General features: G+C 37.5%; 1 protein-coding gene across 1 annotated transcript in view; it reads left to right on the forward strand.

Annotated features, from left to right (window-relative positions):
• Positions 1 to 3,918: 3,918 nt before the first annotated feature.
• The window catches only part of nrip2 (nuclear receptor interacting protein 2), a 198,972-nt gene continuing 175,980 nt past the window's right edge, over positions 3,919 to 26,910 (forward strand). The window contains exon 1 of the mRNA XM_028805579.2: positions 3,919 to 4,514. Coding sequence (XP_028661412.1) covers positions 4,359 to 4,514 — 156 coding nt within the window. The 5' untranslated portion in view covers positions 3,919 to 4,358. The remainder of the gene's footprint in view (positions 4,515 to 26,910) is intronic.

Here is a 26,910-nt window from a genome sequence, read left to right on the forward strand (position 1 = left end):
ACAGGTTTATAGACTTTGCGGGTTTCAGTCCCAACTACTGTATGTTCTAGGTTTTTGATGTATCTCTTGGTAATTATTTTGCAGTTCAAACTGCTACATTCTTTCTCACAGAGTAAAAAACTGAGTGATATGCTAGGCAAAGAACAGGCAGATACATTCACTAAATAGACCAGGAGATGGAAGGCAGAAACTGCTCTCAAATACACAAAAATGTCACACTTCAGAGGCTGTATTGATAGTGGTGAAACATTTAATGAAGAAGGGTATTACCTGAGGATGAGCCAGATAGAAGTTTTGGAATCTAGCTATATATTAAATAAAAGAGCTTTTGTCTCTAATGAAGTGAGTGAGACAGCAGGGTTAATTACTATACTGCTCTATAGTAATAAATGCTGTATATACTGCTTATTCACTTTTTACTATTAGTATATTGTGGGCAGACTGTTAACTGACTTTAGATGAGGCAATTTATAGATTTTAAAATGTAATATCTGCTTAAATTGTCTAGTTTACAGCAATAAAAAAATCTGGAATATAGTACTGTCACTTACCAGCATTGTCAGGTGATTAAATATCCATAATTTGTCTCAGAAGCCAAATTACTTAAACATAAAAATGTTCCATGTTTGCAGCTTGCTACTTTATTGGTTCTGTTTAATCAACTAATAGTATAAAAAAGTATTTTTAATTTTATATAATTCCATTTATGGTAAGCATTAACCTAAAAGACTTTGCATAACAGAATATACTGATGTGAATATCAAGAACCTCTAAGGGGATTATCTTCCATTTTAAAGCCTACCTGAAAGGACTGAGGGTATTAAAATAACACTCATTAAATGCAGTGTATTTCTTATGCAGAAATGTGTTCGACAAATTATACTACTCTCACACTATGTCATTGGGCACTGTCTGTAATGTCTTGTTGAGAAGTAAGCTGAAGAAGGAAAATCACATTGGGTGACACACCGCATGAAAAAGAAGTTTCCTGTACTTTGGACTGCTGCTGTTAGTGCAGCCCTAGGCCTCTACAAAATGTCATGTAGGGCAGGCTATTCAGAATTAGACATAGGAGCCTGACATGTTCATTGAAATGGGGTGTAATACTGTCAGGAAACTACGTGAGGAAGACTTACCTAAAAACAAACTCTAGACATGACATTACTTCTGCCCTCTCAAGTGACTCTGTCCTAGCATGTATAATAAAACCCCTCACCTAGTATATTAACGTGTTAGGTGGTGGAGTACAAGAATGCTATGGTAAATTACTGTATTGGTTGATAGAAAGAATTTTTGAGACTAATATTGAGAAAACACTTTCATTGATTACAGGGAAGCAAGCCAATTAGTTGACTTCTCTTCCCACTCTTGGTTGTCATTGTTGATTAGCTGGTCCCCATGTGTGGTGTATGGCCTAAATTCTCCTTCTCTTATTAATACATATTAAAAATACTTTTTTTTAAATTGTGAAGTACAGTACACTGCTTCAAAAGTATTATTTAGTTGAAAAATGTTTGATTTTTACCTTAAGTTGGCACTGGTAAAACTTATTCCCATGAAAAAGAAGAGCCTGTCTCAAGGAATGTGAAATTTGACATGTTTATTGTCTCTATACAGAAAACAGAGACAGAAAACACACAAGATGACAGATAATGTCAAAATCATCAGGCTGAAGGACAGAGTAGCAGATCATAGGTGGAACAGTCTGAGTTTATGTGATGTTCTCTCATCATATCCAAGGCCTCATTTTGTTGACCCGAAAATTCAATAGAAACACGTGGATAGATCTTTTCAAGGGTAATTGGTGGTGCTGAAACGGACAGCTCCGCAAATCCCGCAGACACTGAAGTATTCACGAGCTCATAATACAATCACATGTATAATTTGTCAGTTTTCAGTTAGGGCAGATATTATGTGAATCTAGGTTTCAAGGAAGTGTTCATAAAAAACGGTGCTCTTCTTAAAAATATATGTTTTTGATACTCAATTTGGTATTTTTCGATTGTTCTTAGTTTTGTTTACACTAAATTAGATTTTGCTTGAGTATATATTGGTATTGTTAAAAATTGACTTTAGGCTCACCATTGATGGGACAAACGGAGGCTAAATATGATTTCAAGAACAGTGCATTGTCTGTCTGTCGCTGTGTTACTCTTATTTTTTTTTATTTATTTATTTTTCACGAATGCCAAAACTTTATGCAGACGAGGTCCCGACATATTACCTCAGAAGTCCAAAGCTAGGATGGCGATGTCAGCTAGGAAGAACAGAACAAACGGTAGACTAAGCGGAAAAGAAAGGTCAGCCAGACGTCAAAAGACTTATTACGGCATTGGCACAACTACAGCTTCATCAGTTAAGAACCGATGAAATCAAAGTTTTGTTTTGCCGTGCACTGTTGGCGAGTATTTTACTACATCTATTCTACTATTAATGTTAATACTACTTCAATTACAAAACTAATGATACTACTATACAGGTACTGTATAGCTAATCAGCTACGAACAGGATGATTCTGAAGTCAGATATAACTTTAATTAAGTCGATCAAATAGAAAATCCACGCTTCTGTTTTTCAAAGGATCACAGGGCACAATCCAAACTGGGTTAAATTAGCTCACTCCGTCTTACTTGTGCATCTTTTAAAGTTTGAGAAAACCCACGCGAACGCGGTGGGCGTGCAGACTTGACGTAGACAGAACACGAGCCAGGGCTGCGATGTTACGCATTAACTACAGGGTCACCTTAGCAAATAATACAAAAATAAAATACGGTACTCGTTGGATATTCGTCACAGAATATATTTCACACTCACGACGAACCTTTCTTTTTCCTTTTTTCTATGATTTCATCTCATCTCCTGAAACAGCTACTCTTGGTGAGGGTCACGGTTTTGTCTTTTTACGCCGTTTAATGCATTGTAAAGAATAATTAAACGCGTAATTTCGAGAGTCCTAACTCGAAGTTTGTCGTTTTTTTCAGTGTTTATAGTTCGCGGAAATTTTCTCTCAATCAGATGCTTTATCTATTATTTTGCCTGAAGAAGAAGCCTGAGTTGCCTCGAAACCTTGCATATTGTAATCTTTTTAGTTAGCCAATAAAAGGTGTCATTTTGCTTGACTTCTCATTACATCCATAATGGCTAACACCCTAGTACTCTAAAATACCACGAAAATACAATTCCTCTGTACAGACTCCAGTTTTACTACCTTCAAATAGCACTTCTTTAATCCATTTGTTATTTAAATCTTTCGCTCTCCAATATGAAAAGCGCTATATATACATTCAAGAAAAAAGCTAAGTACTGTAATGGATTTGTTTGTTTCCTATCCAGTTATTCAGCCAACGGCACGCCGATACATTAAAGCACACCGTGGTTTTAGAAATCAGGGCTTGTAAACCTTTCACTGCTCAGTTCTAAACCAGCGTCTGTTTTCTAAGCACATGAACGAACTGATTTCTAAAATCACCGCCCTCATAACATAAGAAGGAGGTAATCAAAAGAGTCAATATTTAAAATAAAAATTCATATCTGTGAACAGTTCAAAGATGCGAAGACAAAGCAGAATTTATTTTTCCAATTAAATTATAGACTCCTATCATAGGCTGCACAATTTCAACTTCTGTATTTGTAACTGTTAAGTCATTTGCTGCATTTAACAATCTTTGAATGTTTATTTAATGCAATATTAAATTCTTTTTAAATGCGTTATGCGAATGTGAAAGTCGCTATATATAAAGACAAATGGCGCAAAACTTGAAAAATTGGTATATGAGATTTTGACTAGAACAGCAAAGTAAAAAGAAATCTTTGCATTATTATAATATTTTTCCTTAAAGATTTATTTGAAACTATTCAACCCATCGATCGATAGGTGTATCCATCCATCCGTCCATCCACCCACTAAATACTTTGCAGACAGTAATAATAATGTAATTTAACTTTGATCTGGCACTGGAACTGTTAAATATTAGTAGTCACTTGACATGCTTTTGTTTATTCTAGTCACTGCTTATCAGTGCCATCCCAGAACCCGACATTCCCCACCCTCTACCTCCCTCTACCGGTGTTGAGTAATTTATGTAAATTTGTTCATGACGTGAAACCGGGATCTTATTCAAAGAATCGCATCTTCCGAACTGCAGAAAGCGAGAGAGCACATGATAAAGCAAACACACACACACAGAGAGAGAGAGAGAGAGAGAGAGAGAGAGAGAGAGAGAGAGAGAGAGAGAGAGAGAGAGAGAGAGAGAGACTGAGTTCAATCTGCAGCATAGCAAGGACACGCTCCGAACACACGGTCTTGCTTAACCGAAGCAAAGAGCACTACAGGACTGGAAGCAAAACAACAGAGAGCCATGACCGACTCCAAGAAAAGTGAAATGGACATTCGGGACAAAGCCATTCTGCATCAGCAACGGCGTTTGAAACAAGCAACGCAGTTCACACACAAGGACTCTGCCGATCTGCTACCCCTTGACGGGCTCAAAAGACTGGGGACTTCCAAAGACCTGGTAAGCATCCTGCGGGAGAACGGGCTCAGCGGGGGCATCGCTTGAGCCTGTGGGTCTTTATCTTCTCATTCACACATGGGGCGTGCAGCTGTTTAAAGAGATAAAAAACAGTAGCAATCACTTATGATGAAAATGAGTTTAATGACTATTAGTTTTTCCTGTATTTTTTTCACTATATGCCAAGTACATACCGTTAATGTATACATTTATGTGTACAGTGCCTCTGCCTCCGAGGACGTCACCGATCTTACTTTGGTGCAGTAGAGTCAAAGACCCCAGTAGCATAAAACCAAAAATTAGAATAGAATGGCAAGGAAACAGAGTAACATGAAAAAAGTATGAAATCGTAAAAAGGGATGATAAAATCAGTATGTACTGCAGCACAACTTAACAGGTGAGGCAACACAGAAGGAACCCTCAACTGAGGTAGTCGCTTTTTCAGCTGCCGTATTCCTTTTAGTTTCAAGGCAAAAATTAGTTAGAAAAATTATTCACAGCATAATATACCATTTTATATATCTCCCTATGCATTTGTATATATATATATACAGTATATATATATATATTTATTGTCTGTATAGTTTCATAAGCTAGATCGATATATTAGATACAAAATAAAATGACACAAAGTGAAAAATATAGTAAATGATAGTAAGACAGACAGACATAGATAGATAGATAGATAGATAGATAGATAGATAGATAGATAGATAGATAGATAGATAGATAGATAGATAGATAGAGTTTGGAGAGTGTAATAATTCCAAAAATATGTAACTATACTGTATATAACGTCATATAGAATATAGAGTTTTACTAAATACTTATGGTTTCTACATGTTTGCATAACGATGCAAAAAATAATAAAACAAACTGCAATTGTAAATTTTGAATTTAGGTAATATTTGTGATCAGATTTTCCTGCTTTAATTCCCGGGTGATACTATTGTAGGATGTATATTTTTTGTTTTCATTTTTAATTAATAGCTAGTTTTGTTAGAAAAAGTGGCATCTTTTTACAGGCTTGGTATCTGATGTTGTAAAGTTTATTTAAATTGAATTCAGTTTAAATGCCTTGTGTCTGCTTTATGATGTGTATGTGCTTGTTTCCAACCTGAATGTCTCAAAATAAGAAGTATTTATAAAGGTGCTTTCACCTGAGTCATACAATTATGTGATATTAAGCTATTAATCACTGAGTTGGTAATTAAATAACTATGTTTTGGTTTTCTTTGCATGGCCAATGATGGCTGTATTTTTTCTGCCTAACATTAAAGTAGAATATTTGTTACAAATAAGTATTTAAATATGTGTTACAATTACATTCGTGTTTTCACATTTTGCTGTGCACAATAATTGCATTGAATTAATACATGAATATTGAGAGGACACCTTTGCAATATTTTGAAATTAATTGCAATCTGAGGATAAAATATAAATGTTTAAAGGCAAGGTGAAGGCAAAGTATGTTAGAGTCTGTTTGTTTGAGTCTCATTTTGTTATAGACGGTCATAATAATAACAATACATTGTTTAAAATAAAGTGCTAATAAGACAAAATATATGGGCACCATAAGTTCATTGAACCCTGTCAAGCAGTGTATGCTGAGACTTGACCATAGTTGTATTTGTCATCATTGCACTTCATCTCTCACATTTCCAGCTCAGCACTTGTTGAATGTCGGTTCTGTTCCAAGAATAAGCAACTGGTACCCAGCTGCACATCAATCTGCTCTGTAATTTGTGAGTGTATTTATATCCATGTGCAAACCTTTTTGATACATGGGTGGCTTTTTCCCAAGCTATATTAAAAGAAAAAAAAAACAAAGAATTCCCTGAAAAGAGGTTCATTTGGATGAAGAAAATGCTGCAGATTGCATCAGAAATGTCTTTTTTCTTTTTCTTAATTTTCTCACTGCAAAGCATGGAAGTTGAAAATTAGTACTTGATTAACAGTGGGAATTCTGCAGTCGTGTGTGGTCCTGAGGAAGACCAAATATATGACACATTGGCATATCTATCTATCTATCTATCTATCTATCTATCTATCTATCTATCTATCTATCTATCTATCTATCTATCTATCTATCTATCTATCTATCTATCTATCTATCTATCTATCTATCTGCTGGAATGGGAAGGGGATTTCTCAATATTATCAAGCAGGTCTGCTGAGATTTTTAGAATGTTTTCAATGGAAAAATAATCATAACGCTATATAAATGCAAAGAATTATTATTATTATTATTAACATGAATGCATGCTATAGACTTATAATCATCATCTAGCGATTTAAATGCACATATTTACTTGCTAATTTCAGAATTAAGGATTCATCCAGAAATATGGCACATTTTTCTTCATCAATGCTTGCAGATGAAAGCACTCTGCTGTCAGTTAATTCACACCCCTGAAATGAAGTACACATTAAAAGTCTGACACTTTTGAAGTTGTTCTATGTAGTAGATTTTCTACTTTGTCATTTTACATTATTCAGAATTGATTTTTATGGAAGAGTCCCAGGCCAAGCCAAGTACTATATGGAAAAAAACTCAAATAAGTTTTCACTGCCAAGAGCATTTTACTATACATAAAATGGATTTAAAGTGATTCTAATATTTAACACAAGTAGTATTTTAATTTACTTTTGTGATGATTACTGATGTGGGTGATATTATGGTGCACTGCCAGCTTATGAACCCAGTGTCCTGAGTTTGAATCTTATACCTGGGCATTACCAATGTGGAATCTGCACAGTCTCCTTGTATCTGCATGGGTTTTCCTCCAGCTTCTCCAGTTTTTCTCCAACATCCTCAAAGTTGGACAGTTTAGGGTTAACTGGTGATTGCACAATAGAGTCTGTGTAGGTTCGTGAGCAAGTGGGCAGTGTAATTAATAAACTGTATCCCTTGCCAGGGCTGATTTCATTCCTACAGTCATGGTATCAAAAGCAATTCAGAAATGTGTCAAATGGGTTTGGGGATGTGGCAGGACACCTGAAGTACTGGGAGGAAAATGTATTACTGAGAAAAGGGAAATCTTAAAATCTCCACATAGGCTTCAGCCAGGTACAGGATTAAAATCCAGGATGCTGGTTACATGAAATAGCAGCGCTAACTACTGCACCTCTGTGCTACGCAATTTATTTCTTGAATTGGAATTTTACAAATGGAGAACTTCAAGGAAAAGGAATATGTCCCTGTAGCATTGTGTGCAATATTCAAACTGTGGAATAATGCCAGTGCTTATCATATTTCTTAGTCAATACTATTCAGTCCTAAGGCAAGCAAAATACAGATATTGATTCCTAAAACTTGAGTTGGTGTGCAGCTATATATCCATCCATCCATCCATCCATTATCCAACCCGCTATATCCTAACTACAGGGTCACGGGGGTCTGCTGGAGCCAATCCCAGCCAACACAGGGCAAAAGGCAGGAACCAAACCCTGGGCAGGGCACCAGTCCACCGCAGAGCGATATATTTATCATGGAAATTATTACACCAAGCTTTATCTGCATTTTAAAAAATAGATACATATTAATACAATATTAGCACAAGACATTTCTTTCAATCAGTCTATAATTAATAAGAATCCATTGATGAATAGCAGCAAGCTGGCTCCATGTATGCCCTGGTGCCTCACAATTACAAGGATCAGGGTTCCGTTATGGATCCTGTCACTGTGTTTATGGATCAGGGTACAACTGAACTCAGGTTTCCTATCATTGCCAAAACATGTACAGTTTAGGGAATATGAATGCTGTAAATAGGCATACTATGAGTGAAGCAATGTGTGTGTATGCCAGCCTAACAGTGCTCTGTGATGCACTGCTTCTGGGTAAGCTCCTTTTCCCCAATAAAAACTCGTTTTCAAAAAGGAATGTGTTGAAGAACCTCTCATATTAAATACCATGCCAAAATTCTTTACATAATTTGAGGTGAATTTTAGTATTCAACAATCAATGTTTATATATAGCATTTGAAATATTCTCATATAGATATTTAGTAAATAAATTATGTGAATATTTCTCCAAGTCAGAGCATATAGAAGAATTTAAATCACCAGCCCAGATAGAAAATCCTGATCACTATGATACATTTTCAGAAAATGTAAGGTTTTCTTAAAAGTTGCTTTGAATAACTTATCCTTCTAGTATAAAATTTCCTTAAGCTTTTGTTGAAGGACATACCATATATCTTTGAAATCTTTGATAATGTTTATGATATTTCAAGTCAAATGCTTTCACTTGCCAGTCTTGACAGAGCCTTTCAGTTAAATAAAAAAGACATAGTGCCAGATTGATTTGTGGCATTATATTTGACAAAGAAAAATTTGGGTGTTTTTGTGTTTTAGCATAAATGGAATGACAACCCATGAGGGGTGTGAGCCCGATGGACTTATTTTTCAAGAATGCGTCAGTTGGTTCGTTGGACCCCTAGTGGTAAAAAGAAGATATTACAAGCTGAAAATATTCTACATTAAGTGAAGTGTGTTATGTTAGTAGCACTAGTTGTACAGTAGTAGTATTATCACATGTACAGAATACAATGAAATTCTTATTTGTATGTCCAACTAACATGCAACACGTCGCCACTCTCTAACACCATGGTAAACAGGAATGTATAAGACAAGATATGTTTCTGTAAGATAGCTTTAAAAACTTTGCCTAGTTGGATATTTATCATTTAATATGAAGTATTAACTTTCTCATTATTGGAGTCTTGCTGCTTTCCTTAAAATGTTTAAAGACTGTGAAATTATTATAACAATGCAGATGGTTTGTTTTACTGTTGTTTCTCATTTTTCAATCTCAACAGTTTGTGACCTTTTCTTTAAGCTGCACTTGATTATGAGTGAATAGCTCTTTTTTCATCTATCCTAATAGATCATCTACTTGATCTATACCCCATTATGCATATTTACACATTTCCTTTTCTTCCTTGAAAGATGGACTGCGTCTGAATTCACTCTCGCAAGTTGTTAGCAGAGGCGTAGCTAGGGTTTTCAGCTCCCGGTGACAACTGAAGATTTTGCGCCCCCTCCTGTTTGCCAAAATGCAATGGGGAACATCAAATCTGCGCCTCCTGGATGCTGCGCCCGGGGACAGATGTCCCCCCTTGCCCACCCCTAGCTACGCCACAGGTTGTTAGTGCTGTCCTGGTATATTTTCTTAAAATTAGTATGTCATTTGAGAAAATGTTTGAGAAATTTTGAGAAACACATTTGCGAAAAAGGACAAAACAAAAAGGGCAATGCCAGATCTTTGATATTATTATTCATTTCATGTGTCATTTCATTCTTTTAATTGAGCTACACAAGATCTGAGAAGGGGTTGGGAGGTATATATGTTCGCAAAATTAATAAATTTAACGTCAAGAGAAAGACAGGTTGAAGTTTTCCTGAAATGCAGTAAATATTGTATGGTTTTGGGGTATGTTTAATAACAGCTGTAAACAGATGCTGTCACACTTACTCTTGGCTGTCAAGAGTAGTTAAATATTTATGCTGTTGAGCTTTTTTTTTCTTGCTGTTTAATTTTTCTTGTTAACCATTTAAATTCAAAGCTTTTTCAAAGTAGCATCCATTCATGTTGTACACTGGCGTTTTCCATGTAATGATATCATGAGCCCAAGACAAAACCAGCAACAGCAAACCCTGAACACACACACAAGTCAATAACAGACCTAGCTAGAGGTACTTGTGTTGTGGGATGAAGGGAAGTCCTTGGAGGAGACACATTTTGAAAATTGGGAGAATGAGGAAACATTATATACGTATAAGGTACCCACTCTGTAATCAGACTGGGTCCAAGCACTCATAATTTAACAAAAATTATTAATTAATAGTCTAGTGAGCACCATTTGAAAATGTCGTGGAAAAGATCAGTGAATAATCATGATCTTATTATCATTTAGGTATTTAAGCTATAAAACACACAGATAAATTTAAGGCATACAAAATTAAAGTGTGTGAGTTGCTCAAACTGAACAATCGTTTGGTCCTTTCATTCTTCTGTATGCCCATATAAATGTTCCATTTCAGATATTATCCATTTCATTCTCTACTATACAACATCCATCTATCCATTCATTGCCTAACCTTCTTATCTAACATTTACTACCCTAAAACCCTATGTTAGGTAATAACCTTATCTAATATAAGGTTTTAGGGTAGTACGTGTGTGTCTTAGCAGCAATGGGCACAGGGAGGAAAACAACCTATGTGGCGTGCTGGTTCATCACTGAGCGCGGCTACACTCACACACATACACTCACTCATGGAAAGACAATTTAAAATTAACCTTTATCTTTGGGACATGAAAACCCCACATTGACACAAGAAGAGCATGCAAACAGTTAATGTACTCCAGGTCTCAAAATTGGGACTTTGGAGCTATGAGGCAGTAATGCATATTCTCAAAATAATTGCAGTAGAGTGCAGGTTATATGTGTTTGATCATTTTCTTGTTACAGTATTACTTTTACTTGCAATTTTAAATTTGCTGTTTGAATTGAAGTGTCTCGCTTTTTTCAGCATAATTTGAAATTGTTTTAGTGCTTCCCATTTGCCACCATGCACTCTTTCCTTCTGTTTCTGATCATGACATTTAAAAAAATGAAATTAACGCAGAGAGTCCACTTATTCATAGCGGTATGTGGTGCTTCTGGCAAAGGGGCTGTCAAGTTTAAAAATAATGAAGAGCCATTCACTCATAATCAAGTGCAGCTTAAAGAAAAGGTCACAAACTGTTGAGATTGAAAGAGTTTTTGTTATAGAAGCTCAATAAAAGTCACCCCAGGAGTCGCTGGTCGTATGGAAACTAAATACAACCTTTCTTTAATATTGTATGTGATGGGTCTGCAAAGAAAATGCAGATTGGACAGATATAATTTATTCCCTTATATCTACCATATAATAAAAATGCACTGTACTTAGGGGCAACGTTTTTTAAAATAATGAGCTGCAATGCAAAAAGAATGTTGGACTCTCACAATGCAATGAAATTCATTCTGCATTTCAATGATTTTTAATTCTGCTAACCCTGTGAATGGTACTATGTTAATAGACTGACTTTTTTACATGTTCAAACAGGGTGGCACGGTGGTACAGTTGTAGCTCTTCTGCCTCACAGTAAGGAGATCAGGGGTTGTGTCCCACATCCTCCCTATGTGGAGTTTGCATGTTCACCCCATGTCTGTGTGGGTTTCTCCCCACTTTCTAAAGACATGCAGAATAGGTGAATTGGCCCTAAATTGGCCCTAGTGTGTGTTGGTGTGGGTGTGTTCACCCTGTAGTGGACTGGTGCCTTGTCCAGGGTTTCTTCCTGCATTGTACCCTCTGCTAGTTAGGAGGCTCTAGCATCCCTCATGACCCTGGTTTGAAATAAGTGGGGACATTTTCAAATAAGAAGATTATTGCTTCCTTTTTTTCATTTACAGATGAATTATTAGTTCAATTAAATAATTTATAGGGAAATTGCCCACAGTATACCAAGAGATATAACTCTAAACAGGATTATTTAATACAATTTGAGTTTATTAATCCTATTAAGGAAGATACCCATTTTGCTGGAACTGTCACTTACTGCTACATACAAAGACTTCAACAAAGGCTTTGTCTGTGTTACATAACAGTAAGTAAATGAACTATAGTTATAGATGAGCTACGAAGCCCAACGACAGTATCTAAGAAATGTGCCTGTAGGCCATTTGAGATGCTTCATGATTACCTGATGCAATCTCTAAGGCAGAAGCCCCCTTCTCAAGAGGGTAGTGGACTGAACTCAAGGTCTTTTTTATACCCCCAAACCCATAGGGCGATGTAGCCTGGAGATTTAATTTCATCTTTAGTGATTTCTTCCTGTTCTCCATGACCATTGAACATGAAGGTTCAGAGCGAGCTATGACTTTGTGGTATATACATTTATATATGTAACTAGCTGTGCTACATGTCTAAGACAGGTTGAAATGTAAGTAATCAACATACACCTCAGCATTACTGTTTACAGTGCACCATGCAATTCATATGTCTCTATTATATGCCATTTGGTATGGGGGTCATAAAACCAGTGTTAATGTTTGTGATGCGCCATCTATTGGAATGATAGAGACATAGCAACTGAATGGACAGACAGACACACAGACACTTAGACCTTTTATTAAGGTAGATGAGAAATAATTTAGGAAGATTAAAACAAAATAGAAATTGTGGCAAATAAAAAACTATTAATAATTAATTTAGTTGCCAAGAAAACTAGAATTAAAATATGGTACAAGATTTCCTTATCTTTCCTCTTTTACTGTACCTCTTCTTTCTGCCCATACCATGTTTCCTCTTCCTCTCTAACGCTGTTAAAAATGACTGATTATTATACTTTTTGGTAAGGCTTCCTTTTAAAGGTGCAGCAGGTTACAGCTTGAGCTGGTTCTCAGTCCACAGTTTTTGCTGTTAGTGTTTCTCCCACGAGACAGTTGTGGTAAAGTTACAGTGGGCAATTTAACAAAAAGAACAAAAAATGGCAAAAAGGGGCAAAAAAGAAGGCAAAAAAGGTTTGCCTAAAAAGCAAATGTCCCAAATATAATCCAATCATCAAAAGCTAAAAGTTTCTATGCAAGAAATAAAAAAAATGGAAATTAGTATTCACAAATGACAATGGACCACTGAAGGATCCACTCCCCAGTCTCCCAGTATATAGGCAGCGGGTGGTCCTTTAGCCCTGACACCAAGCTATGAAGCCTACCAAAAAAAAACAATGAAAACAGTTGGAGAAACAATACACAGACAGTAAATAATAAATAAGTAGAGCAATAAAAGCTAAATTTACATAATTAAGAAAAACACATAAGAATAATGCATCAAAATTAACCAAAATAAAATATATTAAAATAAACATAAAGCCAGGGAGCACACCCTTATTTCTGACCAGCGTTGCACACAATGAACACTTTTCATGACACTTTAACATTGGGCACTTTTCTGCATTCTTATTAATTATATTAATACACTTCTATATGAGAGAACAGAAGCCTGTTTACACATTTTCTCTGTAAGTCTCTGCCCTCTTTCTCAAATCCTCTCGGCTGCATAGGCAGTTTTCTACTCTTGGCCAGCCCATGGAGTGCTCACTGATAGCTCTGTTTCCGCTCTGCATTCTTTTTTTTAAAGCCCAGTAATGTAAGATTTGTACCACCATAATGTGTGATAAAAATCTGTTTTAATGAACCATTCGAAGCATTTTGATTTAGAGGCTTACAGGGGGTTTTGAATTGCTGAATGGGGTTCCAGAACTCTGCTTGTGAGATACCTTGTATTTTGCACCCATCCATCTTTTCATTTTCTGATCTTTTTATCCAGTTCAGAGCTGTGCAGTGGAGCCTATTGTAGCCTCACTGTTGCTAGCTATGAACAGGGTGTTAGCCTTGCATATGTGTTTTAAGGATACAGAAAGGCCCAGAGAAACAAAAAAAACAAAATGGAGACACAGGATGAATATAAAAATTCTACCCAGGCAGAGACCAGATCAGGCATCACGTTGAGGAGTAAGGCAGTGATGCTAATCACTTCTTCTTCTTCTTTTGGCTGCTCCCGTTAGGGGTTGCCACAGTGGATCATCTTCTTCCATATCTTTCTGTCCTCTGCATTTTGTTCTGTTACACCCATCACCTGCATGTCCTCTCTCACCACATCCATAAACCTTCACTTAGGCTTCCTCTTTTCCTCTTCACTATACCATCATAATAACAGAAAGAGCCACAAATGCGGTTGTTAGTGGAATTATATTATAAATTAGGTATTTTTCATTTTTAGTTGATCATATACAGTTTGTTTGCAACTAGGCCATATCTAATTAAGAGAGCAGCAACTAAAATCTATTCATTTTAATCAAGTCAAATTAAGCTTATTATCATATGTACATGGTATAATTAAATTCATAGTCACATGTCTCCTCAGAACAGTTGACAAAACATACAATACAAAAATAAATAATTAAATAAAGTTAGCAGGGCAACATATAAACACAATTATATACCATATGTCAGGCTGAAAGGAGCCATAGGGTAATCTTACAGCATCAAGCCTAAGACATGAACAAGCCACCCACTCATATGAGGATAATTCAGAATCACTAATCAAAATGGCCTGCACACCACTGGGATGTGGGAGTAAACCTTAGCACTCACTGAAAACTCACATGGACACAGGCAGAACCTGCAAGCTCCATACAGCTAAGGACTCATCTGGAGTTTCAACTCAGATCTCTGAACGACCATACCATCACATTAGTACTTTTCAGTCCACTGGTTTGGTGAATGTGTAAATCCTCCTTGTGCATATACAGTAAATGAATTTAATACGGCAAAGCCATTCAGTTTCTTAAAAGCAGGAAGGAGGACAATGGAAAATGGAAAAGCATCAAGGAAGACAATGGCCCAATGATAGTGTTTCAGGAAAGATATTGCTTTTACTTCATATTAATATGATTATTAATGCAAATGTGTGTTATGATTTAACATAATACAATATTCTGAAAACCCACTCAAAGTTAATCCCATAAATGTAATTCTTATAACTCCTCTGCAAATCACCAAATTCTGCCCTCTGCTAGGTCATTTTGGTGCAGAGGTCATGCAAGAAGCACAATTAGGGCAAATTACACATCAGTGAACTTACAGATTGTCATGTCTGGACAGGAAATTTACGCAGCAGCAGGCACAAATTATTAAATAATGGACACTTAGATTTTTTTTTTCTGTCTGACTGAGGTTGTGACACAATGGTGCTATAGTAGGTTTTTGTAAGCTGATGCCTCCTAGGCTGTCATGGCCCAGGAAAATAACATAGCCGCTTGTTTTGATAATTAACCATATTGTTTGTTCTCCTGAACTGGGATGTAGGTACATGTTTCTTTTTTTGTGATCAAAAATATCCATTTTTCCTTGTGATGAAAAATTATTCAAGTTTCTTTGATGGTCAGTGTGGTTCCAAGCAAACTGGAGTTTGCCTCTTTTGTCACATGTATTAACAAAAGTATAATATTGTTGAATGTGTTAAAACAAAGGTGGATTTGTTTAAAAAGTAAAAAGGTATCAACCTGTTATCATTTGCAAAAAACAAAGAGCAAATTACAAAAATGCAGGGTCTCTACTATTATTGAGGTTTTATTTTGACCACTATAATTAATTAATTAATTAATTAATAGCGATGCAGAAAAGTACCCAATGTTAAAGTATTCAACATTGTTAAAATTAAGTGTTAATTTAATTGTGTATATACTGTATATATATATATATATATATACACACATACTAGGGGGCTCTGCACACCCTGCTTGCTTCGCTCGCCAAACCCCGGGCGGGCACTATGCGCTAGCCACTTTGCAGATCTGCCACTCACGTATGGAGAAGCGGATTTACACTTTAAACAGATTGTTATTTTCATGGGAATTGTTACGTATGCATAATAGAACTAACTATTTTACATTACAGCAAGTAATTAACCATATTAAAAAATAGTAAAATGTAATAAATTGAAAGAAAATTCTGTTTCATGTTGCATTAGAGGTGTTGATTGCATAATACGTTTTCATTCTGTTTGAAATTAACACGCAAATACTTTTTAAACTTACACTTTTACTGTAAAACTTAAGTTTTTGTCAATATTGCATTGAATTTTGATTCTGCGTTTGGACTTTTTTTGGTTTTTTTTCTCTCTAATAAATAAACTGATTTTTTCGAATGTTTATCCCTGTGATTTGTTAATTGTCATAGCAAAAGCTATTCTCATAGGAAACTGTAAACGTTTTAATACGAATGGCATATCAAGATCTCCTTTTGTTATCTGCGGAAGATGTACTACATTACCTTTCTTGTCACCTGTTAAAATATTTTACAGTACATGTCAGAATTGTTTGACCAATTTTGAATACAACTAATCTTGTCCTATTGCATAGCCCATCACTCAGACATAAATTACACAATAAGATTACGATACATCCTTCTTTCAACAGTAATTCGGCCGGTGGAAGACTATATTTAACGGGATACTGTAAGTTGATGTTTTCATCTTCTGCAACATCATCACCAACTGTTTCAGCATAGTCTATTGATACGCATTTAACCAATTTGCCGTGTAATCGACAATTTTCTCATTAATTCGTTTGACTTCATCGTTTCTCGCTGCTAGGATTGCCCATGTATTCATTTCTTCTGTTGATAACCCTTCGGGATGAAATTCTTGAATAAGATTTGGACATAATAAGTCTTCTTTTATTGGGAACTTAAAGTGAGAAAAACGTAAAAATTTATAAGAGCTGAGAGCGCAGGAACTGTGTCTGACAAAAGCATTCACACGAATGAGAGGTGAGAGAACCGTGGGCGTGGGCCATTATCCGGAAATGGTTGAGAGGAAGGCAGGACTTTGAAAAAATCTCTTGGCAATAGTGTTGTCTCACGGAACTTGAAAAAATCTCTTGGTGATAGTCTCGTCCCAAGATTTTCTTTTATAATAGAGATATACAGTATACAGTATATACTGTATATGTATATGGGTCATTTTATATATACACTTTCAAAGGTTATTTTGGCACTATAATAAGTAATTTAACTCCATTGATTTTTCTTTGCAATATTAATAATAACAATAATAATAACAATCCATTTTTCAATGGGGAAGACACACTGGCACAGTGGTTGGTATTGATATTTTACAAAGTCAGCATCCTGGCCTGCTGTGCCTGCCTCGACTTTCCTCCGGTTTACTCCCACATCCCAAAGACATCCAGCTTAAGGTAGTTAGTGACTAAAAAGTGTCCGTTTGTGGGTTGTTTGCATGAGTGCAATGGACTGGCACCTTGTGCAGGGCTGTTTCCTGCTTTTGTGCCTGATGTTGCTACTGAACTAAACAGATTTGAGAATGTTATGTGATTTCAAACTACAGTGCTACCAAAATCAATTCAGAATTGTGCCATAATCATCACCATCATCCTCAACATTATCATGATCGTTATCATAAGCAGCATAGAGCATGTCGCAGCTTCTGGGACCTGAATTTGCTTTAAAGCCCATTCACAGTCGGTGTTGACTTTGCATGTTTTTTCCTCACATTCTTATGGCATTCTGCCACTTAAAGATGTGCTACATGGATTGATGGGAGACTCTGAGTTGAAGTCCTGGTGTGTGTGGGTGTGTGTGTGTGTGTGTCTCAGTATACTCAGCCATCAGCCATCCATCTAGGATTGTCTGCTACCTTATACGTAGTAGCTGATTCCATCTGCCCTTGTAAAGAAAAAAAGCTGTGGACAAGTGAATATTATAATAATGTATTGTTTTTCCTTTGTTGTTGTGCAGAGAACAGTACAATCCTGTTTATTTATTTATTTGTTTTGTAATTGACCCATACTTAATGACACCAAGGGCATTGGCAGTGGGTGGTGTTACAATGGCCAATTGTTATTGCTCATTTGTTTTTTTTAAGCTGACATTTTATCTGCATTTACATGATCTACCATTCCTTATTCATTTTTATTTTGCGACAACTTGATAAACAGGTCTCCCTGGTCTTTGTAAAGTGTAAATGGTATTAAATGAATTGGGGGGTAGTGGGTGTTTGGATTGTCTAGGTAACATTATAGACAGTCAGTATTGTGTGTGTTTAATAAAAAGGACCTTGCTGGCGTTTATACACTTCAATATCCTGTTTATCCTTGTAAGTCTGCAGTAAAGATGCTATCACTGGCTGCTGTACATTCCCTCGCTTTGTTGCTGTAGTAGGAGGGCAATCCATTTTGTTGCTCTTAGACATGGAAACTGCCTCCCTGTATTTTAGTGTTAACATATTTTTTTCTTCCTGCTTTTTATATCTTTGTTAGTGTATGTTAATATTTTAATGACATACTTTTATTAAGTGTTTTTGTTTATTTTCTGTTGCTTTTGTCATTTCGGAACTAATATTTTTGATATTTTAATGTAATTTCTTTTAGGTTTGCTTATGATTTAATGCTTATTTACTGTCTCCTTAAATGTTCTGATGTTCCTTGTATTCTGTGGCCACCCTGACATCCCTGCTGCTGGCCCACCTTCTTGATCTATAAGTCTGGCAGAAAGAGAAGACTCGGCAGTGGAGCATTGAGTTTGTAATGGTGATGTTTTCTTTCTTTGGATTTACTGGGTTTTGTGTTTTTGTTTTTCTGCTTTTGTTCTCTCATTATTGCTTTTAGATTGTGGATTGAATTTGGTTACCATGAATTGCATTTTTAGGCACATCCTTTTTTGATTTTTTGAACTATGTTTCTTTATTTTTGCTAATGAACTCTTAATTTGTAAAGATTCATATTTGCCCTTTTTTTTATAAGCCAGAGTTTTAATGGTTCTGCATTTTTGAGGTTTTTGTAGTATTATGAACTTTAAAAGCAGTCTTCCCATCATTAGGTCTGTGTAGGATGCAGCCTGCAGGTAACAGTTTGGGAACTCTCTGGCTTGGAGTAAGGCTCCTTAGGGAGACCAGTGAAGACCCTGGCCTGCTTTATGGTCTCGGGGAGGCCTCACATTCCTTTTCACCCTTTTGACAATGTTCCAATCTCCCTGTTACAGCAGGGTTAAAGTAAGGAAGGCGTCAGCATGCTTACCATTACTAAACTCTAAGGAAATTTATTCTGCTTCACCCATGGAGCCTTTTTGAATTTAGGCTTAAGCCAATAGCATCAAGTTTAAGACAGTAAGTAACACTAAATAAGACACCAGTCCATTGCAGAGCACTCTCGTATGCACAAATCTTTGTTAACCTAGGACCAAAACACCTGCATCCATTATTATTTCTCATAGCTCCATTATATGCCTTATAGTTCCGGGCTGGCTCTCATTGGTTGCCAGCCCTTGTATTCAAACAAGCATGTCTGTACAACTTGAGACAAAATCAAACCTGAAGCAGGCTGCAACTATCTCCTACCAGCTAAAATTATGTTAATGAATCTGTGACTGAGAATCGTTTAAACGTTGTGTGATGTGACAGGGTCTTATACTAAACAAGCTGTGTACACTCACCAATAGTTATATGTACAGTTATTTCACTAAGTCTGTGCTTCTTTATTCTTTATTTCTCCTTTGCTTTCCCATTTCTTTGAGCCAGTTTATTCTCATCCCAATTTGTTCACTCTCATTCACTTACCAACAGTATACATTGCCATACTTCTGAGTCGCCCATTTTCCATTATTTCAGAATTCTTGGCAAGATGTTGCTCAACTGAAGCACTGCCATTATTAGTATTGATGCCAGTCCCCATTAGTGCTGCTGAGACACTACAGCCAAAAAGCATACGGGAGTCTCTGAGACTAAGTGAAAGAAGATTCTATGACCTGATGAAATCAAATAGACATTTTTGGCCTCAATGCTAAGCTCTGTGTTTGACACCATTATAATGAGAGCAGAATTCTTACTTAGAGGTGAGGTGAGAACTGCATGATGCAAAAGGGAAACTTGCCAGTGTCACAATGCAATTTACAGTCCATAAGGAAACACAAAGCTTGGCTGAAGATTCCGCTTCCAGGAGGACAAAGAGGCAAAAAAAATGTTTGATGTGTAGAAGCCCAGCTAAAACCACACACTAATCCTGTGGTGAAAATGTATCCAAGGATAGGCTGCTCACCCATTAACGCCATCCATCTCTGCACACATACGTGGATACGTAAAGCAACAACTGTATTTTCTTAACCATGGGAAATGAATTCTGTGACTATCTGAAAAACACCCTTGTGTTTTCATTAGTATTTTTTTTTTTGCCTTAGATACTCTCTTTGTGATCATTGCACTTTTCTATTTTGAAAGCTGAATTAACAAACTTTATTTCTATATGCTGTGATGGATTGCCAGCTTTCGATTCTGGTTCTCACCCCCAGGCCGCCAGGAGGAGCTCTCCCAACAGCGCGAACGTCCCCCGAGTTCCAGCAGGGCCTCATGGACTATGTAGTTTTTATATGCAGCCCTGCTGGATACCTTGGGGGCCACCAGGAGTCGCTATAGGAGGACTCGGAGGCTCTTATGTGCCCTATAACCCGGGAGTATGTCATGGTCACGTGACAGGAAGATACGATGTGCTCCCGGGTTGAAGAAAAGGACTGTTTACCCTGACCCGGAAGGGATAAGGAACTGTGGACGGATTGGACAGGAACACCTCCGGGTCAGGGTGTATAAAAGGACGATGGGAAATCCCAGACGTTGAGCTGAGCTGGGTGGAAGGGTGGCAACGCGTCTGGGAGTGTGGAGGATTATTGTTTATTATTATTATTATTGAGTATTGTGGAGAGGAGGGTGCTTTGTGCACATTTATTATTATTATTACTAATAATAAACCATTATTTGAACTTTTACCTGGTGTCTGATGTCTAGTCTGAGGGTTCAAGAGGTGGACAAAGCCTCTATCTGTCACAATGCGTATTTCCCCTTAACATCTATATTTGAGAAACGCTTTATTTTTTTCATTCATTCCTAAGTGTGTCACACTGCCATTTAAGAATTTTAGCAGTTGTTAATGGGTTGATAGGAAGCATGGCATTAGTTGTTAGGGTCGCTTCCCAGAAGGCACCACAATTCACATCATGAACCATGCACCATTTATTGATTGTTTGAAATTACAGATTTTAAGTGTGGACAAGTTTAGGTTTTGATTTTCTGGTTTATGACTCCTAGCTTTCCATGTCTTGATTCTCAGCATTTTGGATCCAGTTGAATTACTGCATTACTCTTGTTAACAAGTTCTGGCAATTTGTGTTTGCCGTGTGATTTCTGATTACAATCCACAGTCTATTTAGATATATTATTTGTCCTAGTTACTGTCCTGAAAACCATTCACACTTCCTGGTCTGCTGCTAGTAGCTTTTAGCTGCTGTTCATGCTCATTTTTGTCAGCAGGCTATTCCAAGACGGGAGCTGGAAATTTAAAGACAGGCAGAGAGTAACTGTGCTGCGGTTCATTGAGGCTGCTTTGAGTACCTGTGTCTGACATAATAATGAGGGATTTCATATTTTTTTATTTAGAATTAATTCAGGTACCTATCTAAAATTTGTTTTTACTTAGATGTTTTTTTTACGTTGACCAGTCCTAAAATATCACAAAAAATACGTTTGCAAACATCCATTTAAAAAGATTCACTACAAAGCTCAATCTTATTGCCATATGCTAAAGAAAGCTGTCACCCAAATGCACAATAAAAAGTAGAAACCCAGAATATGGTTGATTTCTGAAAAAAAAGCAAAGGAAAAATGTTAACAGTTTATCCCTACTCTGGTTTGGGGGTCTTAGCGTCCCACCAGATTTTCACCACAATGTTGAGTTTTACAACTCCCACTTACAGCTGATAACATATCATAAGTCAAATGCCTGACTGATTATTTTTGAAATGTTAAATTACATTTCAGGTACCCAGGAAATGATGCATATAATTCCAAGAAAGATGATGAAGTGGACCACATCTTAACTGTAAATGGCTGACGCTTTACCCCTTCTGTCATAGTAATGGTGATTCTAGTGTTTGCTCTTAAAAAAAAGACAGTGGCAACTGGAGTGATAACATCCGTGTGTAAAAGAGTGATAAATTAAACGCATCATTAAAATTGTCCAGTGGCCTTGAAAAAAAGGCCTAAAAAAACATTGCTTCTTTCTGTTGCCATGAAACTCACAGCTCTACTGTGATATTCAACTCCAAAGCTCTGCTGGTTAGGAGTATCTATCCTCTATAGCAACAACCATATCCATTTACACATCACCTCAGTCAATCAGTCCACTGGAGTACATGTAACCTGAGGAAGGAAATGAAAAATGTTCAAAGTTCTGTGGATCATTAAGAGTCACCAGGACAGGACTACACTGATTATTTTATGTCAAAAACCTAATTTAAGCAAAACAATAAAGATTCTGGGTGACATTATTTCAGATGAGTTGGTAGAGTACACAATCAATGGAAACAGTTTGGAGTGGGCCATTCTCACATGAAGGAATATCTCAACCTGGGACCTACATTTCAACTGTCAAGATCTATCTATATATCCATAAAATCTTATAATAAAACATCAATATAAAAACAAATTCAGTTATTGTTATTTTAGGAAAAGAATCAAGTTCTTGTCTTACCACTTCTAGGTTAATCGGAGATAAGAGACAAAAGCTGAAGGTTACATTTTTGAGTTGGATTCCTGATTATAATACACTGCATGCAAACGGATAGTCAAATGAAACATTAGTCACCTGATGATTTGTAGCCCCCAGCCAGCATTCAAATCACACTCTGCTCCTGTGTGGCATAAAACAAGCAAATGGAAATTTGATTCTGTATTCCTTATTGTAGTAAAGAAAGCAATTCTCCTTCCTCTCACTTTGACTTGAAAAGATAACATATTCCTTTTGTTAAAACAAACATAAATATTTACTTTATACATTTTTTTATAATATAAAAATAACATACATATATATAAATAATATAAAAATATAGAAACTGAGTTTGAGTACTGATCCTGTATTTGATGCATTTTGGAAACTAGCCATTTATACATGTAACTTGTTTCTGTTGTATTGTCCAGATATATACAGTATCATATACATACAATATATATATATTGTATATACTAAGGGGCTGTGCCCCCTAGTCACTTCGCTCGCCCACCCCACAACCCCCAGCCCTGTGGGCGCACTTCACGCTAGCTTGTGTTTCTGCCGCTCGCATTGTGAAGGGGGGGAGGGGCTGAACGCACGCTAAAGACAGATCAGCTGCTGGCTTGCTGCTAGCTGCTATCAAGCTGCGCCATCTGCATGTTGCACTGAGCGTCAAAAATTTAAAAGCCTGTACAGCAGCTGCTGCTACTGAGCTGCGTGATCTGCATGTCATGCTGTGCATCGATCATTTAAAAGCCTGTACAGCAGCTATCCTTTTGTCTCATTTCTTTGTCTCGTGGGACATTAAAGTGTGTCCGAGAAATTATTTATAAGTAGGGCGTGACGTGCAAGAAGTCTCGCGGGACTTCAAAGTGTCTCTCCGAAATGATCATGTCTCTACCCAAAATTTTTTTATATAATGGATAGATATATATCTTATATAAACATCTATGCATGGAAGTGTGTGTGTCTGTCTGTCCGGCCCGGAAGTGAGAGGTGGAGACGGGGTAAGGGCTCCACCTCCGAGGAAACAGAAACTCCCTTAGCCACTAATACACAAGCGAGGCCAGCATGTTGGCAAAACAAAACCTCAGAAGAAAGAGTCACTCGCTTAGCCACTAATACAGAAGCAAGGCGAGCACATCGGCAAAACGGTATCCCTTTTACTTTTCCTCCTGCCACTACTACAAAAGCGAGGCAAGCATGTTGAAACCTCTGAAGAAAGACAAAGTCACTTAGCCGCTAATGCACAAGTGATTCGAGCATGTCAGCAAAACGAAACCTGCAAGGAGAGAGATGCCCACAGTAGTTCCTTTCAATTACCTGACATCTCTACAGTACATTTCAATTTTTTTTCTGATGATATCAATAGTTTCTAGAACACCGGAATTTTCTCCTCCTGATACGCGTAGCCACTCCGTAACTCGTATTTGACGCAGATGACATCAAGCGCTTGACTTCTCCCTGTAGTGTCGGTCTGCTTTGTTTTCTTCCTCCCCATGACAGACCGGCGTATGAGTTTGGCAAGTCTCTATGTGTTGCGACACTGTCTTTCGGGTTCTGTCCACAGAATTTATGCAGGTTTCTGCCAAACAGATGGACGCCACTGTGACACTAGAGGGCACTGTCGCGCCTCAAACCCAATAGACAAACGCCCAAGACACCAGGTAAAAGCACCAAAAGGATCTTTTATTCCTTCTTTTTAAATATAGTGGTGCCTCGAAACACCTTCGCCACCATACAAAGACAATAATAACACAATAATTCTCCTCCTCTCCTCCCAGCAGCTCTGTCACACTCCCTCCCAACTCCGGCTCTCTCACTGGGTCTCCACTAGTCCTTTATATAATTCTTGACCCGGAAGTGCTTCTCCTCTTCTGTTCACGTGACTTGCCAGCACTTCCAGGTCAGATGGAGAATTACATCTTCAGCCCAGAAGTACTTCTGTCCATCCGTCCTCATTACTTGGGAGTACTTCCAGGCTATATTGGAAACAGAAACCCCTGTGTCTCCTTGCAGCATCCCCTGGTGGCACCCACAGTACCCAGCAGGGCTGTGAAGCCGAACTCTATCTCCCATAGTGCCCTGGAGGAATCTTGGGCACTGCTAAGCTGCAGAGAAGTCGCCATCTAGTGTCCTGGGGGTTTCATCTGGATTGAGCTGCCGGCCGTCCATCACATTCTCAATATATAAAATCCAATGTCTGTCTGTCTCTCTGTATGTTTGTCTGCTTTTCACAAGAGAACTACTTAACAGATTTAGATCTGTTTTTTTTCAATAATTTGCTTGAACATTTTGGTTGATTTTGCGACCTCCCTCATCACGCTAAGTATCATAGTTCGCTTGCAGTACCGATTTATTTGCACAAATCAAAGAGACACGCAGCGGGCCAAGGGGAGGGGGAAGTGTGACGTCAGGAGTATGGAGCCAGGCAGGGCCCTTCTCACTTTAATGTTTTAGAGTCATGGGGGACAGCTAATATATATATATATATATATATATATATTGTGATAGAAATGAGACTTCAGACATTATAAAGGATTGGGGCAGTATATTATTTCCCACCCGTATATTATTTTCCAGCTGCAAAAATTTTGTCATTTTTGATTAGAGATGTTCACAAGACAGAGTTCAAAACAGAACTGAATATTTGGAGGTAAGATGGTGGTTTTAAGGGATGGGGAAGGAAATGATGTCATCTAGTCTGGAACTGGAAGTGACATCATCAGAGGTGTCGGAAGTGATGCCATCAGAGGCCTCAGAGCCAGAAGTGACGTCATCGCTGGAACCTGGTGAGATTTTCTGGGAATGGTCTGCAAGAAACTGAGAGAGACAGTCAGCACACTCTGCCATCCCCTAGTCTGGTGTAGTATTACAGTTCCCCAGGCCCTTTAGCTGTCTCCTAAACGCATGTGTGTGACAATATATATATATATATATATATATATATATATATATATAGGTCAAATGAAGAATGACAAGTTGGAGAAAACAAATCTTGAATGTGCCAACCTTGTCATCCCTGTTCAATTCTCATTAGCTTTTTTTCAAACTCAGAATAAGTAGGCGCACTATGGTGCAGATGCAAACAAACAAAAAAGATTACATCTTAGTGCTTAAGTGAAAAGTTCTTTGAATGTAGGTCACAAGGAAGGAGCTCTGTCCTATGGGATGCTCTGATCACACAATGATGCCCCCTCCTGGCAACCTTGAAACTTATCTGTGGCAGACCGGACCTCACTTGGCATCTTCTTTGCACTTTGGGGGAAAGGGAGAAAGATCTGATTATCGACAGCACCCTCCCTCATCCTGGAGTGGTATTATGTACATTAGATGAGCATGGATGATAACCCTCTGACACACATGCCACACGCACATGTGACAATATATAGTAAGATAAAGAGGCAAAACAAGATGAAGTTTTGGGGCACTGAATGGTGATCCCTGTATATTTGGCTGAAAAAATTAGGGAAAAAAGCCAGATGAAAAAATAACTACAATCATTGTCATATAATGTCTTCTGAGATGTAAGTCACAGACTGAAGGGATGTGGGGATGGCTCATTTAAGGTGGCACTGAAGGAAGGGGTGGGTTCAAGTGGCTAGAACTGAGGCAGATTTAGAGACTCTTGAGCAGACAACTGCACTTAAACTGAGATCAAGTCCATGTCCTTAACAGCTAAATTACAGAGGGTAAAACTGACCAACAGACATCTGGGGTACCAGAAATACTTTGTGCCTGGAACAAGGATAGAAAGCTCACTGCCTACCTGTGGGAAGTGTGTTGCAGGGGCTTTGCTGGCTGCTCACTCTGAAGAGCATTCACTCGGCTTGGCATCACTGAGTCAAAAAGACAGAAGCCATTAGATGCATCATGGAAACCACAGAAAGCGCCTCAGGATGGCTCTAGACAAAGTGGAGTGATCTGTGGACCACAGCTACTGGGACACAAATTAGGCACTGATCACCACCAGCTGGGTTTCCCTGGTGACAGTGTCTAATGTTGTGAGACCAAAACACCCAATGATGACAGGATGTATCACTGATGATGTGTCCCAGTGCATCTTTTGGATGTATCGGCACATTTTTATATATGATGTTAATAGTATGTTTTTTAGATAGTAACAACACATATTTTAAAATCATGTTTCAATACTCATACTGTTCTGGATGCACCTTTCAGGATGAGCACCATGCCAACATGTTCTCCACATATCATGGAATGAACTAAATCATCTTTCTTTAATAACTATTT

The sequence above is a fragment of the Erpetoichthys calabaricus genome, chromosome 1 (assembly GCF_900747795.2).
Source record: "Erpetoichthys calabaricus chromosome 1, fErpCal1.3, whole genome shotgun sequence".
NCBI lineage: Eukaryota > Metazoa > Chordata > Cladistia > Polypteriformes > Polypteridae > Erpetoichthys > Erpetoichthys calabaricus.